This window comes from Corvus moneduloides, chromosome 7 (genome assembly GCF_009650955.1).
Source record: "Corvus moneduloides isolate bCorMon1 chromosome 7, bCorMon1.pri, whole genome shotgun sequence".
Lineage (NCBI taxonomy): Eukaryota > Metazoa > Chordata > Aves > Passeriformes > Corvidae > Corvus > Corvus moneduloides.
The window spans coordinates 19,672,500-19,689,633 of NC_045482.1; the positions used below are offsets into that span (position 1 = coordinate 19,672,500).

Genomic DNA, 17,134 nt, shown 5'->3' on the forward strand with positions numbered 1-17,134 from the left:
CAGTGGCACAATCAAAAAAATTTGTTAAGAACAACTACATCAAACACTTGTTTCGTAAAGCAATATTTGCAGCCTTGATAGCCACACAGTGAAAACTGAATGAATTTTTGGAGGTCAGCTTACAACACAGAAGTGTCAAAATGGTCAAACAGAGCCCCAGACAGTGGTACTCACTCAAGGGAAATCTAACTTGCCAATTAACACATTTTCACTTGCTATTCCTTTTTAGACTTTGCTATGTTTAATACCTGTCACATGCAGCACTACAGTGCTCGGGAAGTGAATTGAGTATCCCTGGATATTTTTAAGACAGACATAAAGCAAACATGATAACCTGAGATCAGTATTTTATAAATACCTTTGGTGGTGCTGCTTAGCTTCACCCTCTTGCGCTTTCCCACACCTTGGCTACCATCCTGGTCCTCCTGGGGTAGGGGAAGAGTTTTAATAATTGATTATCGTATACTTAGAATCTTATTGCCAAGAGATGGTATGCTCTAAAAATTCTGGTTTAACTACCAAACTAAATCAGAGAAGCCTTCAATATATTCTTACAAGAAAAATATTTTTACTGTTTACAGGAACCACGTACGGTGCGCAACTCTTTAGAGAAAAACATAATTTTTTTAATTGCCTTTTTTCCCTCTATAGGCAACACTATCATCCACATTTATTTCATTAATTTTGTAACTTTACTTGCTTTGTTGTCTAAAACTGATTGCTACAAAAGTTTAACACTACAAAATTTCTAACCTTTGCATGTCTAAGATTTTACCTTATCCACTTTGTAGAGTTTTGTTTCAGAGAAAAAAATATCAACCAACATATTGTATATCAAAGTTGGCAACACATACAATTAGCTAGATACGTTCTAATCAATATAAACTTTTGATGTAAGAACAAAGTATTTTTGACGCTTTCAAGAGGCCAATTCTAACTGCTTGTTCCCTACAGAATAATGGAAACATTTTACACAGGCACTTGTCATCTGAAGCCTTCAAGGCAATCCACAAACTAAACAGCAAAGGTTCCAAAATGTAATACAGGTTAAAAACTTTTTCACCACCACTTCACAAAATCTAACACTGGATGTTAAAAAAAATGTGACATTACAGGAGTATATTAAATGTTGCATGGATCTTTACCAACACGGGCAGTTCTAATGAAACTAGAAATAAAGATTCTTACTGGAACTAATCAAAAGAGATAAAATTAATGCAGATTAAAAAGAAGCAATCAGTATCCTTCTCCCCTAAGCAAAAGCCATGTTTTACTTCAAAACTTCTCTGGAATGATAAAGAACCTGAATCTCAAGAAATTACTATTCTGCCTTGAGGAAGAAGATTGTTCATACTTTAAATCTAAGGACTGACCACAAGAATGGTGTAAATGAAAGGTCTGATTTTTCCTATCCAAGGGTACTTTGGTACTTCAATCAGGAATGAGTCAGTAACTTCTCAGGATGTTGCCACTGCCCAGTCCCCTATCAGAGGGGACAAGTATTCTCAAGAAAAAAATCAGACTTCCTGGGATATTACTATGAACTGCAGGACCCTGCACTTTAAGTTTCTTTCTCTGAAAAATGCATCAGTGAAGAAAGTTAATTTTTTATTTTGTAATCTTTTTCTTAATCATGATCTGCTTGACAAACGCGAATTACTGAAAAGGAAGTCCACTCCTTTCACTCAAAAGTCAAAATAGACTGTGCAGGTGGATAGATGAAATGCCTATTAGAAAAATGTTCCTCTCCGCTGTACTCCCATGTGAGCTACAAAGGGCTTTTACAGGTTTTTTTTAATACCTTATTATATTCTCTTAGAGCAGAGTAATATTATGTTATAATTTAGAAATGTGGCAAAAGTACACTTTTAACTGGATTTTCTTCCTCCGGTATTTAAAATTAATCTAGAAAGGTTAAAAATGTTCTTTCTTACCAAGATCTAATTAGTAGCATTGTTTCACAGTTGGAACACTAGATTACAAAATTTACATAGACTACAAATCAGAGCAGTGCTTCTGCAGGGAACTAAACGCCTTGAAAGGTTTTGCAGAGTTCAGTATTTAGTTTTACTTCTACAGTAGTAGATGGTTCCAAGCAAAAAACTAATCTGAAGGATGGCTGTTATTTCTCATGTTTTCCTTTCTGCAAAAGGAGAAAAAAGGCCCGCTCTAAACCTGTCCAGCAATTTAAGAAGATTTTATGTTCCAAGGAATCAAATAAAACACAGTCCATGAACACTTTTGCCACACTGAGGAATAAAAGTTTTTATATTGGATAACTCTTTACATTATTTAAAGTTTGTTATGTTACCCTACCAGAGCGTCTGCTAAGGCTTACTGATTGAAATTAGGTTTTAAAAAATTGAGGAAAAAAGATGAGAATAAATTGATAACGTTACTCTACCAGAATTTAACTTTCCTCATTAAATTCCACTTATTTATTAAAGCTCAACCTAAAATGAGATTCTCTCCTTTCTACTCCCACTCCATGTGTTTGGTAAGTAAGGTCAAGTCTACACATGGGAATTTATCTACAAAGAAATTCTCATTGCTGCTATCACCAGTTCAGCTGGATTCTCAAGTGCCAAAACCTGCTAACACCACTCACAGCATTACATGCTCTAAGTTTGTTTTAATCAAGTCCAATTTACTTGATAGTGACTTCTGGAATACCTACACAGGTTTCTTCTCCATTACATACATAAATTAAACTGGAACAGCATTAGCAAAAACCAAGAAGTTATTTCAAGAGGTCCCTACCAAATCAAAGGCATGAGATCTGTTCCTTTAAACCTCCATTATTCCTAATTACTAAAATGGGGATAACGTATGGCAGATAGAAGACTGAAGTTTTGTGGGATTTGGCTGCAAGCATTCTCTCCCTTTGATATTCTGTCGCAGTTCATTACAGTCTTTAAAAAGTCTCACCTCATCTGAAGAATCCCCTTGTCCCGATGTTGCCGTAGCACCTGTCAAACCTTTTGAAATAAAGAAGTTCAGAGATTCTTTTCATAAGTCTTATACTGAAAAGACTGTATTTTAAGATACTTAATGAGCCAGTATGAGATGGAACACTACATTAATTTACTTTAAAAGATACACAGCAGTTAACTGAGAAATTAAGAGTAAGATTTCTAAGCAATACAAAATCAGAGATTTGCAAGTACATTCCTTTGTAGAACTTCAATGCACTGCGTTAACAAAGGAGCGTTCTTTCAGAAATTGAAAAAAAACCCTGATGGACTTCAGTGATCAAAAAAAAAAAAAATCTACAGAATCTTTATAAGAAGAGGTGCTGAGGATTGATAATCACTTCATTGCAGTGGCAAAATTCCACTATGAGCAATTTCATCTTGCCTACTCAAATTCCACTAATATTATGACTGGAAAAATGGTGCTTAGCAGATCAGCAACAGAAAGTTAACATGTTTAGCTTTGCTGATAGAAGTAAGAGTCCTGCAGTATGGTAGTGCAATAAATTACAGGTAATTCCCTACGTTTCATTAAGATTAGCTTTTTTTTAAAAATAAACCTAAAGCAGTTCATATAAAACCCATCAGTAATCAAGTCTTCTCTTAAAATATTTTTCTGCACAAACCTTGAACAGATAATGTGCTAGTTCCAGCTCCTTGTTCCTGCATACCACACGCAATTTTATCCTCAGGAAATGCCAGTCCAGAGCCTTTCAAAGCAATGAGGTACTTCTCATGACTTTTCTTTGCACATGTATTCTCTCCAACACCTTGAATACATACATAAAACAGTATTAAACCACAAAAGCAGCTCCTTGGCTCGTATACTTCATACTCTATGCAAGCAATCTAAAAAATGGTCCACAATGTTTTAATTTAATAACACTTATTCTCCATTCCAAGAGTGCAGATAAGCATGTCTTACTTTCAATTTCCTTTCCATATTTCTGTATCAGGAAATCCATCACATATAGGAAAGAGAAGTAATTAAATTACTCCCATTCAAATATTATAACAGGAGAGAAAAAGGAAGGAAAGAATAAAGAGAACTGTACCTGAGGCAACTTTACTAAGTGTTTCTCCTTTCAAATAAAGATTTGGAGATTGCCTGTTCTTTAACTAGCTGCTGCCCAAGCCAGTTATGGCAACTTAAAACTACAGTAATTACCGTTTGCTCTGTATCTATGCAAAGGACTCTTAATCACAAGAAAATAACATGGAGCTAATTTATGCTAGGGATTTGGGGTTAGTTGTGACTGGCCAACATTTTCAGATTCATTGTGATTTGGTACAAGATGGAATAAATAAAGAAGCAGGGGGTAATGTTTAAGAAAAAAAGATGAAAAAGGCTTTGCACAGAAATGCAGGACAGACAATGGCCTTTTGCCATTCAGGACTCCTCCAGGAACCTCTGTGAGAGCAGATCCCAAAATAAGTTTGAATAACCTTGTTATGCCTAACTTGGAAGTACTTGTTTCACATCACCATGTCCATGTCACTTTGAAGAGAATGGGTTTCTTATAAAAGCTTTTCTGAAAGGATGTTCTTTATACATTTATTTGGGACACAGATCAGATGTTTGCTCTCACGGGTCTTAATAACAAATGTTTCTAGTCACTCCTGAAGCTCACCTTCCTATCAACATAATATCCTTAAAAATAAGGATTTTTTCTGTGTTTTGAGATGCCAAATAAAAACATGAAGAAACTGAAGTTATAAACAAAACTTATGCCCTTAATTCTTCACAGTTTGAAAATTTAATTATTAGAAATAACACAAACATACCAGAGCTAAGATCTTTGTAGAACTGCTGGCTAGTTAAAACCTGGGTAAGAACTGATCTCATTGCACCTCCCATTTTGGTCAAGTCTTCTAGGAAGGAAACATGAGGCTCCAAAACCTGGAGGATTTTATGAAGGTCTTTCTCTGATGGCAGATCAAGAGCTGAAAACCACAATAGAACAACTTTTGGTGTAGATGTAATACAATTTACCTAAGACCATCACAAGCAGAACAGTTACGACCACCACAAACGAAAATAATTTTTATATTCATAATGCTCTAAAGCTCACACATACAAATTTCAAACTATACCCGATTTCATTTTCTGGAGGAGCTCAGCACAATGCTAGGTAACCCTTAAAACATACTTAAGCATGCCGACACCTAGTCAGGCTGTAATTTTGTTAGGAAGAGAGGCACAAAACACAATGACAAACTATGGATAGCATACATGTACTGTGTCTTCATAGACTGCAAAGCAAGAGATAACAGCATGGTAAGATATGCTAGGTACATGCAAATTCAAAACATACCAGGCTCATTATATCCCTCTCTTAAGTGCTGAATCAGACTAAAGATGAACTGTGGAAGAACTAATTCTGACATCATCAACAAGTCTTTCGGGACACATGGAACATTTGAATTTGATTTAATACGGTGTCTTTTACAAAACCTGTAACAGATGAGAAAAATGTTAGCCAAGCAGAGCTCAGCAGTGTCAACATATACTAAGAATACCATTACTTTTTCCATTTTTCAGAGAGTATATGCTTTTACATTAAAGGTGGTACAGAAATGGTATTCTGAAATTCCAGCTACTATATTCAAGCCCATTCTGATTCTGAGGCCAGAGAATTATAAAGGTGCCAATTTTTTTTCTGCTGCTCAAAGTTCACATATCTAACATCCCAGCTTCCCCATACATATCAGATGCATCTTCCATTGAACAATTAGAAGAACATTAACTTTCCTCTCCTTTCTGTGGCATAATCAGAGGTTGGACTGATTTTTTCAAGTCCTCATTCAGACAACGACTTTTTAAAATGCCTTTTGACAATAAAAACAACCTAGAAAGGCACAAGACTTTGCAGGATCAGTGTGTATTTCAAATGTACGGCAACTAAGATTAACAAAATCCGTACAAAATAGTTTCATTTAAAAAGAAAAGAAAACATTTATTCTTTGGAAAATTCCTGCATGGTAGTAGCTGAGGCTTGGCTAACGCACAGTGATATGACGTTGAGCCAAACCCCATTAGAGCAGACAGAATGATTTCCCACTCACTTAACATGAGCCTGACTCAAGAGACACTGAATACTTTTCAGCTCCCAAGCTATTTTTAGAAAGGACATATACCAACATCAAAGAGTTATTTACCCACATCAAAAACAACAGTAACAAAGAATAGTCTAAAAATATACCACACAAGAATAAACTTTACTGGAAAGATTCACTAGATTTTACCAATAATTTTTCAACACAAAAATTCAGAAAAAAATACAGCTTTGTTTCAATGTGAAAATTGTTTTCCAAATTTATGCCATAGTTTCCAGAAGCAGCCTCCTACTTTCTAAAACTTAAGCCTTTCTTCTTTGAGGACCATTGAAGAATCACCTTCAAGAGAAGAAGGAAATAGAAGAAAGCCACAAAGCAAGTATCTGAATCAAGAAAAAAAGCCAAAAATAAAAAAAGAGGATTAAAGTCCAACAGTTAAAATGGCAATTCACAACAATGGCTAGCAAATTCACAAGATTAAAGATTAAGAGCATCTCCTCTGCTTTTACACATTAGAAATGAGACTTTTTATTAAGAAAAGGTATAGAAGGACAGTATTAGCCAGTCGATCTGCAATTTGTATATACAACCAATATATCCCTGGGAGGGAAAGGGCCTGACAGAAAGAGCTATGTGATGACTGACAACTTTCTGTTAATAATGTGCAAATAAATACTGTTTACTTTTGCCTCCCACTTCTCATACTACATTCACAGAAGTTAAGAAAAGTCATTCCATGTTCCTTGTTCAAGTACGAATAAACAGCACAATTTGCAACTGCAGGGAATTCAAAGGAGCTTGTAAAAGTCATTCACTTCTCTTTGGTCATCCACTTTTATCTTTTCCAGATACAGAAACATGAACTGCTATAAACCACAAATGTGGCTTCATCTATGCTGAAAGATGATACTTCATATTTTAAAAGTAATTGGTTTCCCTTTCACCACTGTCCTTATAAGAAGGGATCAAAAGTAAATAAAGACCTAAAAGACACAAAAGAAAGGAATTACTATGCAGTGTGTTCTAAAATCTTTTACAGCCCACCACCTCCCTACCCCCCCATATATTTTCCATTCTATCAAAAGATGTTTTCTCTGGTTATGATTGCAAGCTAAGGAAGCCACTGTAACAAAACACACAGGTAAATTCATTTTGAATCCCAGCTTCTACTAAGCACAAGGCTTCCTTCCACAGAAAATAAGCTCTACTCCCCCTGAAGCCTGTGCCAACATGCCAGTTCTGAATCCATCACGACAGAATCACAAAATGAGTTAGGAGGGACCTAGAAGGATCATCAAGTCCAACTCTAAAGTGAATGGCACATATGGGAACCGAACCCATGACTCTGGCATTACTAACACCATGCTCTAACCAACTGTGCTAATCTCAGGGTTTAATGGATTAATGATCCCAAATTTTACATATCCTGAAAATGAAAGTTATGAATATGTCTTGTCTTGAGATTCTCAAGAAAGCACTATTGAATTATAAAGTGTGTTTTTATTGCTATGTTAACATGGATCTTGGAAGACCAATAAAGAATCCAAATTCAATTCCCTGTAAGGAAAAGTTCTTTCACTGTTCCATGCACAAACCACAGCAGGTTCAAACAGGAAACAATTTCTAGATACCAGGGCCTAAACCTTAAAGAAGGAATACCAACATAATTTTACAAGAGGCACCATACTCTGTATTTATGGTTCAAATGCTACAGTATTTAAGTAGTACAGTCCAGAGTTCTATTGCAGTGTTATACAATTCTTCTAGAAATATTAATAAAAATGCCTGACAATGACTTGGGAGGTCTTCAGAGTCAGGACAACAGCTGTTTTAACTAAAGAAGAGACTGAACCCCAAGCTGAGATTTCATACAAGCCGTAAGAGACACCTGGACAAACTTCTCAATGGGTTACATGGTTACTGGACAAACAGCAGCCAAAGCTATTCCGTAGTCAGTTCCTTATACACTTCTGAAAGAACTTCCTTACCACAGCACCAGCTAAAGAACTGTACATCTACATAAATGTACATTTCAAAACACTTCTGAGACTATCAAAATAGGCTTTAATAGGCAACAAAAAGGAATGTTTCCCAGATCTCTCCTGGTACCATCAAGCTTCAGAAATCCACCACTTGCAGCAGGTAGAAATCCCTAACAGGGGGCAATGAAAGATGGATATAATCTAGACAAGAATTACATTTTTTCTGAAGAAGCTCAAAAATAATGACGGAGAGGAAGACTGACTAGGTAACTGACAGATCACCTTGATGTAAGATTTCTAACTTGATTTCAACATTGCAAAATACTTCTTCCAACAGGCCTGTAGTTCTTATTCACTCTTTTAGCAGCTCATATTTCTTGTACTATATACTCTTCATTGTAGATATTTTTACTACTATACTAGAATGATGTTTAAGAATGAGTGTATCAGTGAGAATGACAATTCAATAGACAGAAATATTCAAGCCCTATGTATCTGAAGGTCTAGCATGGAAGTACTAAAATACAGGTCCACGTGAAGACAAAAAACAATAATCTTTTTTCCTTATTCTTCTCCAATTCAAAAGTATATTCTGGTTTTGATTTTCTATGCATTTTCCTACCCTTGAAATCACTTCTTCATAAAAAGATAAGGGTAATGTTAGTAAAAGGAGAGAATAAACAGTGAACTTTTAATTAAATAAATACTTAGGTTTAACAAAGAATCTTGTCCACATGACTTCAAATGAAATTCTGACATTTCTTATGCTGCATTAATATCTTATTTGTGAAATGCAGAACATTGCTGACATGTACATGAGTAAGGAACACCATTTGTTATAAACATAAGCACCATTAGTAGCTTCTGAACAACTTATATGTCAAACTTTCCAGATTCATTTTTAGTAATTCTACTGTGAATTTCTGAAATGCATTTTAGAAGTGACTTCAGGCAAGATTACTCCTTCCCTTTAGGCTACAGTTTGATAGCCTAGTCAAACTAGGTCAGTCCTGCCACAACTCTGTCTTCAGCCCTCTTATTAGTTCTAGCACTAGCACTTGATTGGTCCTGTGTTAAACCAGCTCAGAAGCTAAGCCAGCAGAAGTTATTTACTTACATGAATATATAAAAAGTTTCACTGGGCTGGTTTAAATCCACCAACTCTCAAACACCAGTCTCCTTGGAAATCACACTGAAATCTCTGAATCATTTTGCCATCATCCCTTTCCTTGCTCACTTGACAGGGAGCAAAACACAGAGAACAAAATAAACCAAAACCCCAAACAAAGACATGCAGGAAAATGCCATCCTGGCCAACCAGCACAACAAGTAGATACAATGCTCACTGTGGAGGTAGTTCCATCACTTCAAAGGAGAGTTTTTAAACTCCACAGTTATCACAGCAGCTGATAAAAGCCTTCAGTACCAGCCAGACCACACCTTTACAGCTTCTGAACATTTGATCAGTCCTTCATCCACTACATCCTACAGTGTCTCAAGTTTCAGCTGCATTCCAGAAACTTGACATAAGTTCATGCATACACGGATGGACTATTTTTACCCTCACTTTTCTCTATTTTGTCCCCTGCCTCCCCATGTTTAAAAGTCATTTGTTTTTAAACTGGATCATAAGACTGCCAAAAAAACCATCCTAATTTCACAGTCTTAATAGTACTACAGCACTAAGAGTACCTGACTCTGAGAGAAGCTTTTAGGGATAGGGATCTGGGAGCCAAGCAGCAGAATCCAAATGAAAACTGCTGGAAATCAATTCTTAAGCAAAGAAAGTAAAGACTTGAGTCTTCAATGCAGTCATACCTAAACTGAGCTCTTATTTAAAACATAATATACGTTTCATATATACATATATGGCATACTCTATACCTCATGACTGACATCATGTAATGTTTCATAAAGTATTCAAATGAAGTTTTATAAATAAGAATTCAACACAAAGTTTTTAAAAAGCATGTATTCTGTCTCCACTGTAAAACTAACATACAAATACCATTCTTACACATTCTGAGTCTACAAAATAGATGGAAGATACAAGATACTTTTTGAGTGCTACAATTGTTTCTCAAGTCTTACAAACCTGTTTCATAATTTTTTATGTCCTGGCAGAGTGTTTAAATGTTTTTCCCTGCTTTTGCAGTTCAAATATCAAACCAAATCTTAATTCAGAATAAAATAAAACTTGCATGATCAGGATTAGAAAATTATCTTGATGAAAAAGGACTTTGATATATTGTAGCCTTGTTTTATGTAAATCCCCTGTCCCTAACAATAACAAACACAATGGTAACTGAAGAAATGCAAAGAAATAAACCTACCATTCCTAAAAATCAAGTTTAGCATGTTTCCCCCATACACTCTAATAACTACATTTCATTAGTTAAATTCCTTTCACTTGCAAAACAGGCTGCTGAAAGTGAATCAATGTGGTACTGACTTCAAGGCCCAAGGAATGAGTGCTCCTCTGCTCTTTACAAAAACTGCAAGCTACAGAGTTCACAGACGGAACTGAATACTTGCATTTCTGCTATTATGGACAAAGCCAACTGAAAAGATGTCAGTCTAACTTTTCTAACCAGAAAAATCTCCAAAGTAGAGACAATAGCGTCAATAGTGGAGGACAATGAAACACAGCAGAGTAATTAATGGCTTCTCAAGAAAAACAAAAAAACCCCCACCTTTAAAGGACATCTTTTGAGGCCTTAAGCTTTCATGACAAAGCTGTTTGGTCAGATTAGGAAGCTAGAAATCACAGATTGGACACTAAGAAGTTATTCCAATCCTTGCAGAACAGCAAGGCAATAACTCACTAGAAGCTCTCTTGGTGCTCAGTGCTACATTAAGTGAAGAAGCACACCAGTTCAAAGAAAAATCAGACAAAGCTGCTCTGCAGAGCATTTCTATTATTCTCTGTTAGTCCTCAGACATGAACATCCTGTACAGTAGACAAAACCCCAATGAGTTTCATTAGTATACAAGTACCCATTATCAATCAGAAACAGTAGATTTGGCAATTATGATTTTTTAATCATAAGGCCTTTTTCAAGGAAAAATTGAGTAAGAATGAGAAGGAATGGAATTCTGAGAGCTGAAGCTGAGCTATGTTTGAATGGAACCAGAAAGTTGTTTAATTTGATCATTTTGATAGCCAAGAGAGCAACTCCAGAGAGTAACACAATCCGCTGCTGCAAAAATATTCTTTAGAGAAAGGATGGGTGCTCTGGAATAAAACTACTGCACTGTAATTTTATCTAAGTACAACTTACTTTTACCTAGTTTGATTGAAAAGCCTCAATCTACAAAGAATTTGAAATATATTTGTACAATAACAGACACACAGCTAGATAGCTTACAAATTTAATACTCAATCTCATTGGTGCAGCTTTTTCAAACATCACGGAGATTGTAAAGTGAAGCTCTTACAAATTAAAAGGGCTTCAGTTACGCTATTAATGGAAATATTGAGATTCTTTAAATTATCTTAATTCATCTATTTGCATGTATGAATACAGTCTTCAACAGGAACTGCAGCCTTTTCAGTTGAGAAAAGAAACATACTTCTTAAAGGACCAGTTAAATTTAGTATTTCACTGTATTAAAGAAGGCATTGATGAGAACACTTCAAATTCAACTCTTAAAAGCAATCTTCATCAAGGTTAACATGAAAAAAGCACACAAGAAAAATATTTACATTCAAAATTCTTTCACAGCATGGAGTCTAAAGGTATCATCTTTTTTTCTTCCCTTCAACTATGGACCTAAAGATAGAGGAATTAAGATATAATGTATATGCTAATTCTGGATGCTTAACTTAGTAATACTTAGAATCTGATTTTGTAGCCTTCTTAGTCTTACATAGCATTCACAAGCAGAATTACCAGCTGACTTCAGAAGTAGACCTGAAATACAAGCAGATCAGCAATTAAAATATCTGGTTCTGAGCCCTCATCAGAGCCATGTCAGCCTCACCCTCAATCTCCCCAAACCATTGTAAGTTCATGTGCAGTCTCCCTGACCAGTTGCTTTTGGAGTCACATCAGTTATCTACCCAGAAGTACATGGACAGTATATCCATTCAAAAGAACAAAAATCAAGTTTTCAAAATAGAGTTAAAAATATTTTCTGGCTAACAGAATTTTCCCATGAGAATTTAAACAGGTCAAACATACAGCATGTAGGATTTTGACCCAAATACTTCATCTGATAAAGTTCTAAGCGACTACACAGTGCTAGACAAATGTAAAAACAACCTTCATTTCTTCAGGATTTGAGTAAGATGTGTGAATTTTAATAATAGGTATCAACTTAAGTTTAGTCCAGGTCTCCAACGGACAGGTGCCTATATAAGTAATTAGCAGTTTTCTTACAAAGTATCTATGTGTGTCATGCCAGAGCTATTATTAGTGCAGGCACTGTGCAGAAACAAAGAGGTGCATCCTGGTGAAGGCAACAGAGTTCATTTAGTCCTAGATACTGTAATAGCCATTTGGGTATCTCTATTAATTCAATTCAATGAAAATTAATTGTTTTCAAAGCTCACTACCAGAATCCTCTACAGAGGAAGGCACCTAAGATACTATTATTTAAAATCATCTGCAGCTGTCAGATACCATTCCAGGACTTTTTTAAAAATAAAAAATTCCTGATATTCTACAAGTGATAAGGAAGTATGGCCTGAAATCTGAATCAGCCTATATGGTCATTAAGAAGGATCTAAGAGATGACAGTTCTTTAGGAACATGTTCCCTAAACATACTCCCAAAATCACGTTTGTTCCATTGCCAACAGATCCATTGACAGCTCCATGTAGATCAGATATGTACCACACAAATAACACTTCACACTGACACTGTGAACTTAGAATCCTGGGAAGATGATAGGTCCATAAAAGGTATAAAAGCAGCTTTAGAATTTGGTGGGATCAAAGTAAAGGAACTGAAAATCAACACTGGTTAGCCCAAATCTAAACAAGACTGTTTCAGAGACCTCCAAAACACAGCTCTTCTTAAACTGAATAAATACCAAGGCCAGTTACAAAGCAATAGACAAGTCATACAATAAATAAGCCAAATTTCAGGCAAGACAAGCTATAGAGCAGTCATATCTTGTGAGCTCAACCTTCACAGTACTGCTGTGTTCTTCACACCAGACTGGCCCTATCAGCAAAACCTTTGGGGTAAAGCCATCATTTAAGTTTGCTCAGTAACTAACACAGCAATAGTTCAGGCTTCTAAATATTTATAGTTCTGTATATTGATATATTTCAACATCTTACTGATGACTTTGAAACAGCTATACATTATTCCAGACATGTATAAAGTAACAATGCATCTAGTCAGGTCACAGCTCTAAAGGCAGCAATACAAAACTAGCACTTGCCTGTTAACTATTTGGAATACATCTCAGCAACTAATTAAGAGGCTGATGTAGTCCTAATTAGAGACATTCTTAAAAGAAATCAAGTCAGGCAGGTTTGAGAGCTGACTGTATGACATGATAGACTTAATCAACATGTTGATCTGCAATGTCTTTTGCTTTCCAAGGATAAGGCCTAACATGAAGCTCTATGTAAACTACTCAGTGTTACTGTGGAATCCTATGAAGCAATACATTATACCGAGCTTTATGTCTGGGGGAGGCATGAAGGAGGACAGAGGGAATCAATTATTTATAAATGCATGGTAACTTCAAATTCTGTGGTCATTGTAAATCCCAGTAGGAATGAATAGCTGTACTTTGAATGTGGATGAACATGGTGGAGTTCTTGTTCTGCAGAGTCACATCCATCAGATATAGGTGACCATGGATTTATCCAGACTCTCATGCTAAGCTAGCAGCCACTACAGCTCGGACTTCTCTTCAGTCCCTTCTTGGTAGCCCAAAGGACTTCGAAGGCAGAAAAGCTGCATGGAGCTGACAGAGATCCTAAAAAACACCATTTGTACCAGCTCAACAATCCTGAACACATATTTTTACATGGTTTCATAAAACTCACAGACTAAACTAAAGTTGGCTACTTGTAGGTTCTCAGCCTGTTGATAAAGCATCTGTTTCACCAACCTCCTGAAGAAAGCGCCAAAAGAGCACCCTTACCTTTTTGGGGCTGCATTACCAAACCTAGCCTAAGTCCTGGAGAACTGAAAACTTCTTGGTAATTGTCAAACAAGACAGTTTAGATAGAGTCACACTGGAATAAACAACCTTGAAGCAGCAACATGCTATATGTATGCTAAGCAGGTGATTTGCTGTTGCAAGACTCTCCATAAAATAACCACATAATCCACTTGGTGCCAGTAAAATAATAATTGCCTGTATGTCCCTAAACACAGCCACAAGCAGATCTGACTTTTTTGATCTTAAGTGGATCCCAGCACTACAACCCAAGAAGGTAAAAGAGACCTTTCCTGATGAACATGCACAGAATGTATCCCAAGATAACTAGTAATAATAGCTTTCTCAAGAGTAAGCTTCCTTTTTTATGGTTACTCTATTTGTTAAAGTTTTCACAAGTCTAGAATATGAAAAAGTTCCTTTACTCTTACTTACTACAGATTGCAAAAGAAATAGAACATAATCTTCCATAGCTCCCAATCTCTGAAGCATCTCTGAAAAGGAATAAAAGAAAATGAAAGAATAGAATTTTATGCGGACAGAATACCCAAGGTCATCAATATTAAGTATCTACCCTCCAAAATTTAACTAAAACATTCACTAATCCTTACTGGATGTAAACATTTTAAAACACTGAAAAAAACAGAGCCGTTTATAAATAAATTAAAGCAGAAAATACCAAGCAGTTTAGAAACTAAGAATATACTTCTCATACTTGGGAGCAAGAGGAGGCAAAGAGAATAGTCCAGCCTTTTTGTAAGCGGATCACGGCAGACCCAACAGATACATCTGTCTCCAAGAGAGACGTAATGATGAAAACAAGAAAAGAGAGAGAAGTCTGATACTACTATGTAGCTCAGACAGGATCTCTGTGAAACCTACACTGACTCAAACTTTAAGACACAGAGCTAAATGAAAAGATAAGCAGGGATCAGTAAAGACAGAACTGCAGAAAGTTTAGAGCTAGGTACCTGAATCCGTGAGTTACCTTTCTTATACCTATGGGATTTTTTACTCGATAAAGAAACAGCCACAGCTGCAAGTGGAAATGGGTAACACCTTAGTCCCTTTCATATAAGTCATAAGAGAAGGCAACACTCTAATGTCAGTGGAGCCATTGGTTGCCATAACTACCAAGAAATACACAGCCAACATCACTGCAAAAGCCTATTAAACGAAAATTTTAACCTGGCTTTTTGCCTTCCAGGATATGCAACCCTTGATGGTGGTATTATTCTTGTTGTACTGTAATGCAGCACTAAAACATCTGCTTCCCACATGATTAATTTAACAAATAAGTCAACACATGGTGAGACATGCTCTGAAACAGGACACGGTGGAACACAACAGCCATAGTGCTGAGGCTCTCTATTATATCAGGTAATCATCTACAGACTTAGAGGGGAATCAGAACAAGACAGCCATAGAAACAAGACGGTACTCATCAGTAACAGATTATTGACTAGTTATACTCTTACAGTAACCATAAGGCATGTTGCTTTCCTCAAGCTTATTTCATAAACTATCCGTTTCATTATAATACAAGACCATCTACCAACCAAAAAACACTCCAGTCTGAATTTTCCCCTGTCCAACCGCATGGGAGTTTTTTTTAATCCAACAGATGAACTCATTTGAACTATGAGCATGTCTACTCAAAATGCTTCAGAACTGAAGATTTTGCCTTCTTCAGAACATTATTAATTACCTCTGAAGGACTCGCTAAATTTCATTTGCGAATAGCTAGATACCATATGGGAGACAACTACAAACTATTTCCACCTCCTGACATATCCGTGGATTTTAAAACCTATTCAACCTTGCCACAGGTAGAATTTTTAATACTCCCACAATCAGCTACACTTACAAACTTGAATATTTTCTAAAGTCTACACTACATTCTAGTAGATCAAACCAACTGCAATTAACTTAAACATTAAAACCACTGAAATCTACATGGAAATCAAAAGGTTCAAAAATGTGTCAATCTGATTTTTCTAAAACAAATGAGAATTACAAAAGGTACCTAAAGCAAATCAAGGTACCTAAGGCAAATCAGCATCCATCTATTATGCTATATTCCAGCTTCTTTTTATAAAGACAGAAGAAATAAAAAAAACTAATACTCAGGTATCCATATAAAGCAAATTATATATTTAATTAGTACTACAAGATTAATACACACCCATACTCATATTCCAGAGCAAACCATCTCTAGATCTACATTAGCCATCCTAAAGGCAATGAAAAGATATTCCAGGTTCCAAACTGGAGAGATTTCCTTTATAGCAGGTCAGTTAACTAAGACTTCATGAGAAGTATTTCTTCAGCTGCATCAAAAAAATAAACTCTGAATATGGAGACCAGATAACAAGAACAGACACAAAAGAATGTTACTACAATATTCATATACAGCATCTACACAAAATTTTATCTGAGCAGACAGATGGTAGATAAAGTTTGTAAGTAGGCTCCACATTTGATTCCCTTGCTATTAATAGAAGCCTAGGCTGTAGTGGCCAAGGTTATATCGGGCTAGACACACTCCAGTTTCCTAAGTCCACCATGAAGGCCTCCTAACTTTAACATGAAAAGCATTACCTTCCTAACTGTGCAGTTGATTTGTACACACAAAGTTAAAACACTATCTAAACATGCTGCATTGTAGCAATTCAACAGGTAAAATTCTCTGTGTGTTTGCACACATTAACGTTTTTACATTGGTTTAAGCTTAATTTACTTTGTCTTGCACAGCAAGCAAAGTTTCTAGTTCACTTAATTACAATGGCTTAACATCAGTTCTCATCTACATAAGCAGAAGTGACCTTATGTTAAATGCAGACACCCCATATGCTGTCATGTACTGTCCTCCTTGTATGTCCAAGAGGACTGGAAAATCTACTGCTCAACACTGAGTGCTGCTTCTGAACCAATCATATGTAATTCTTTATCTTTAGTGAGCAAAACTCCTGAAGGGACCTACCTCACACACAAGAC

The 17,134-nt window shown here is 36.0% G+C and overlaps 1 protein-coding gene across 6 annotated transcripts in view; it reads right to left on the reverse strand.

Annotated features, from left to right (window-relative positions):
• The window catches only part of UBR3 (ubiquitin protein ligase E3 component n-recognin 3), a 109,319-nt gene that overhangs the window by 89,871 nt on the left and 2,314 nt on the right, over positions 1-17,134 (reverse strand). For all 6 annotated transcript variants that reach the window (XR_004241368.1, XM_032115132.1, XM_032115131.1 and 3 more), the window contains exons 2-6: positions 5,288-5,427; positions 4,758-4,916; positions 3,599-3,742; positions 2,929-2,978; positions 359-425 (exon numbers count right to left, since the gene is read on the reverse strand). Coding sequence is in view for 5 of the 6 variants with exons in the window: in XM_032115132.1 (XP_031971023.1) it covers positions 359-425; positions 2,929-2,978; positions 3,599-3,742; positions 4,758-4,916; positions 5,288-5,427 (560 nt within the window). In the remaining variant the exon portion in view is untranslated. The remainder of the gene's footprint in view (positions 1-358; positions 426-2,928; positions 2,979-3,598; positions 3,743-4,757; positions 4,917-5,287; positions 5,428-17,134) is intronic.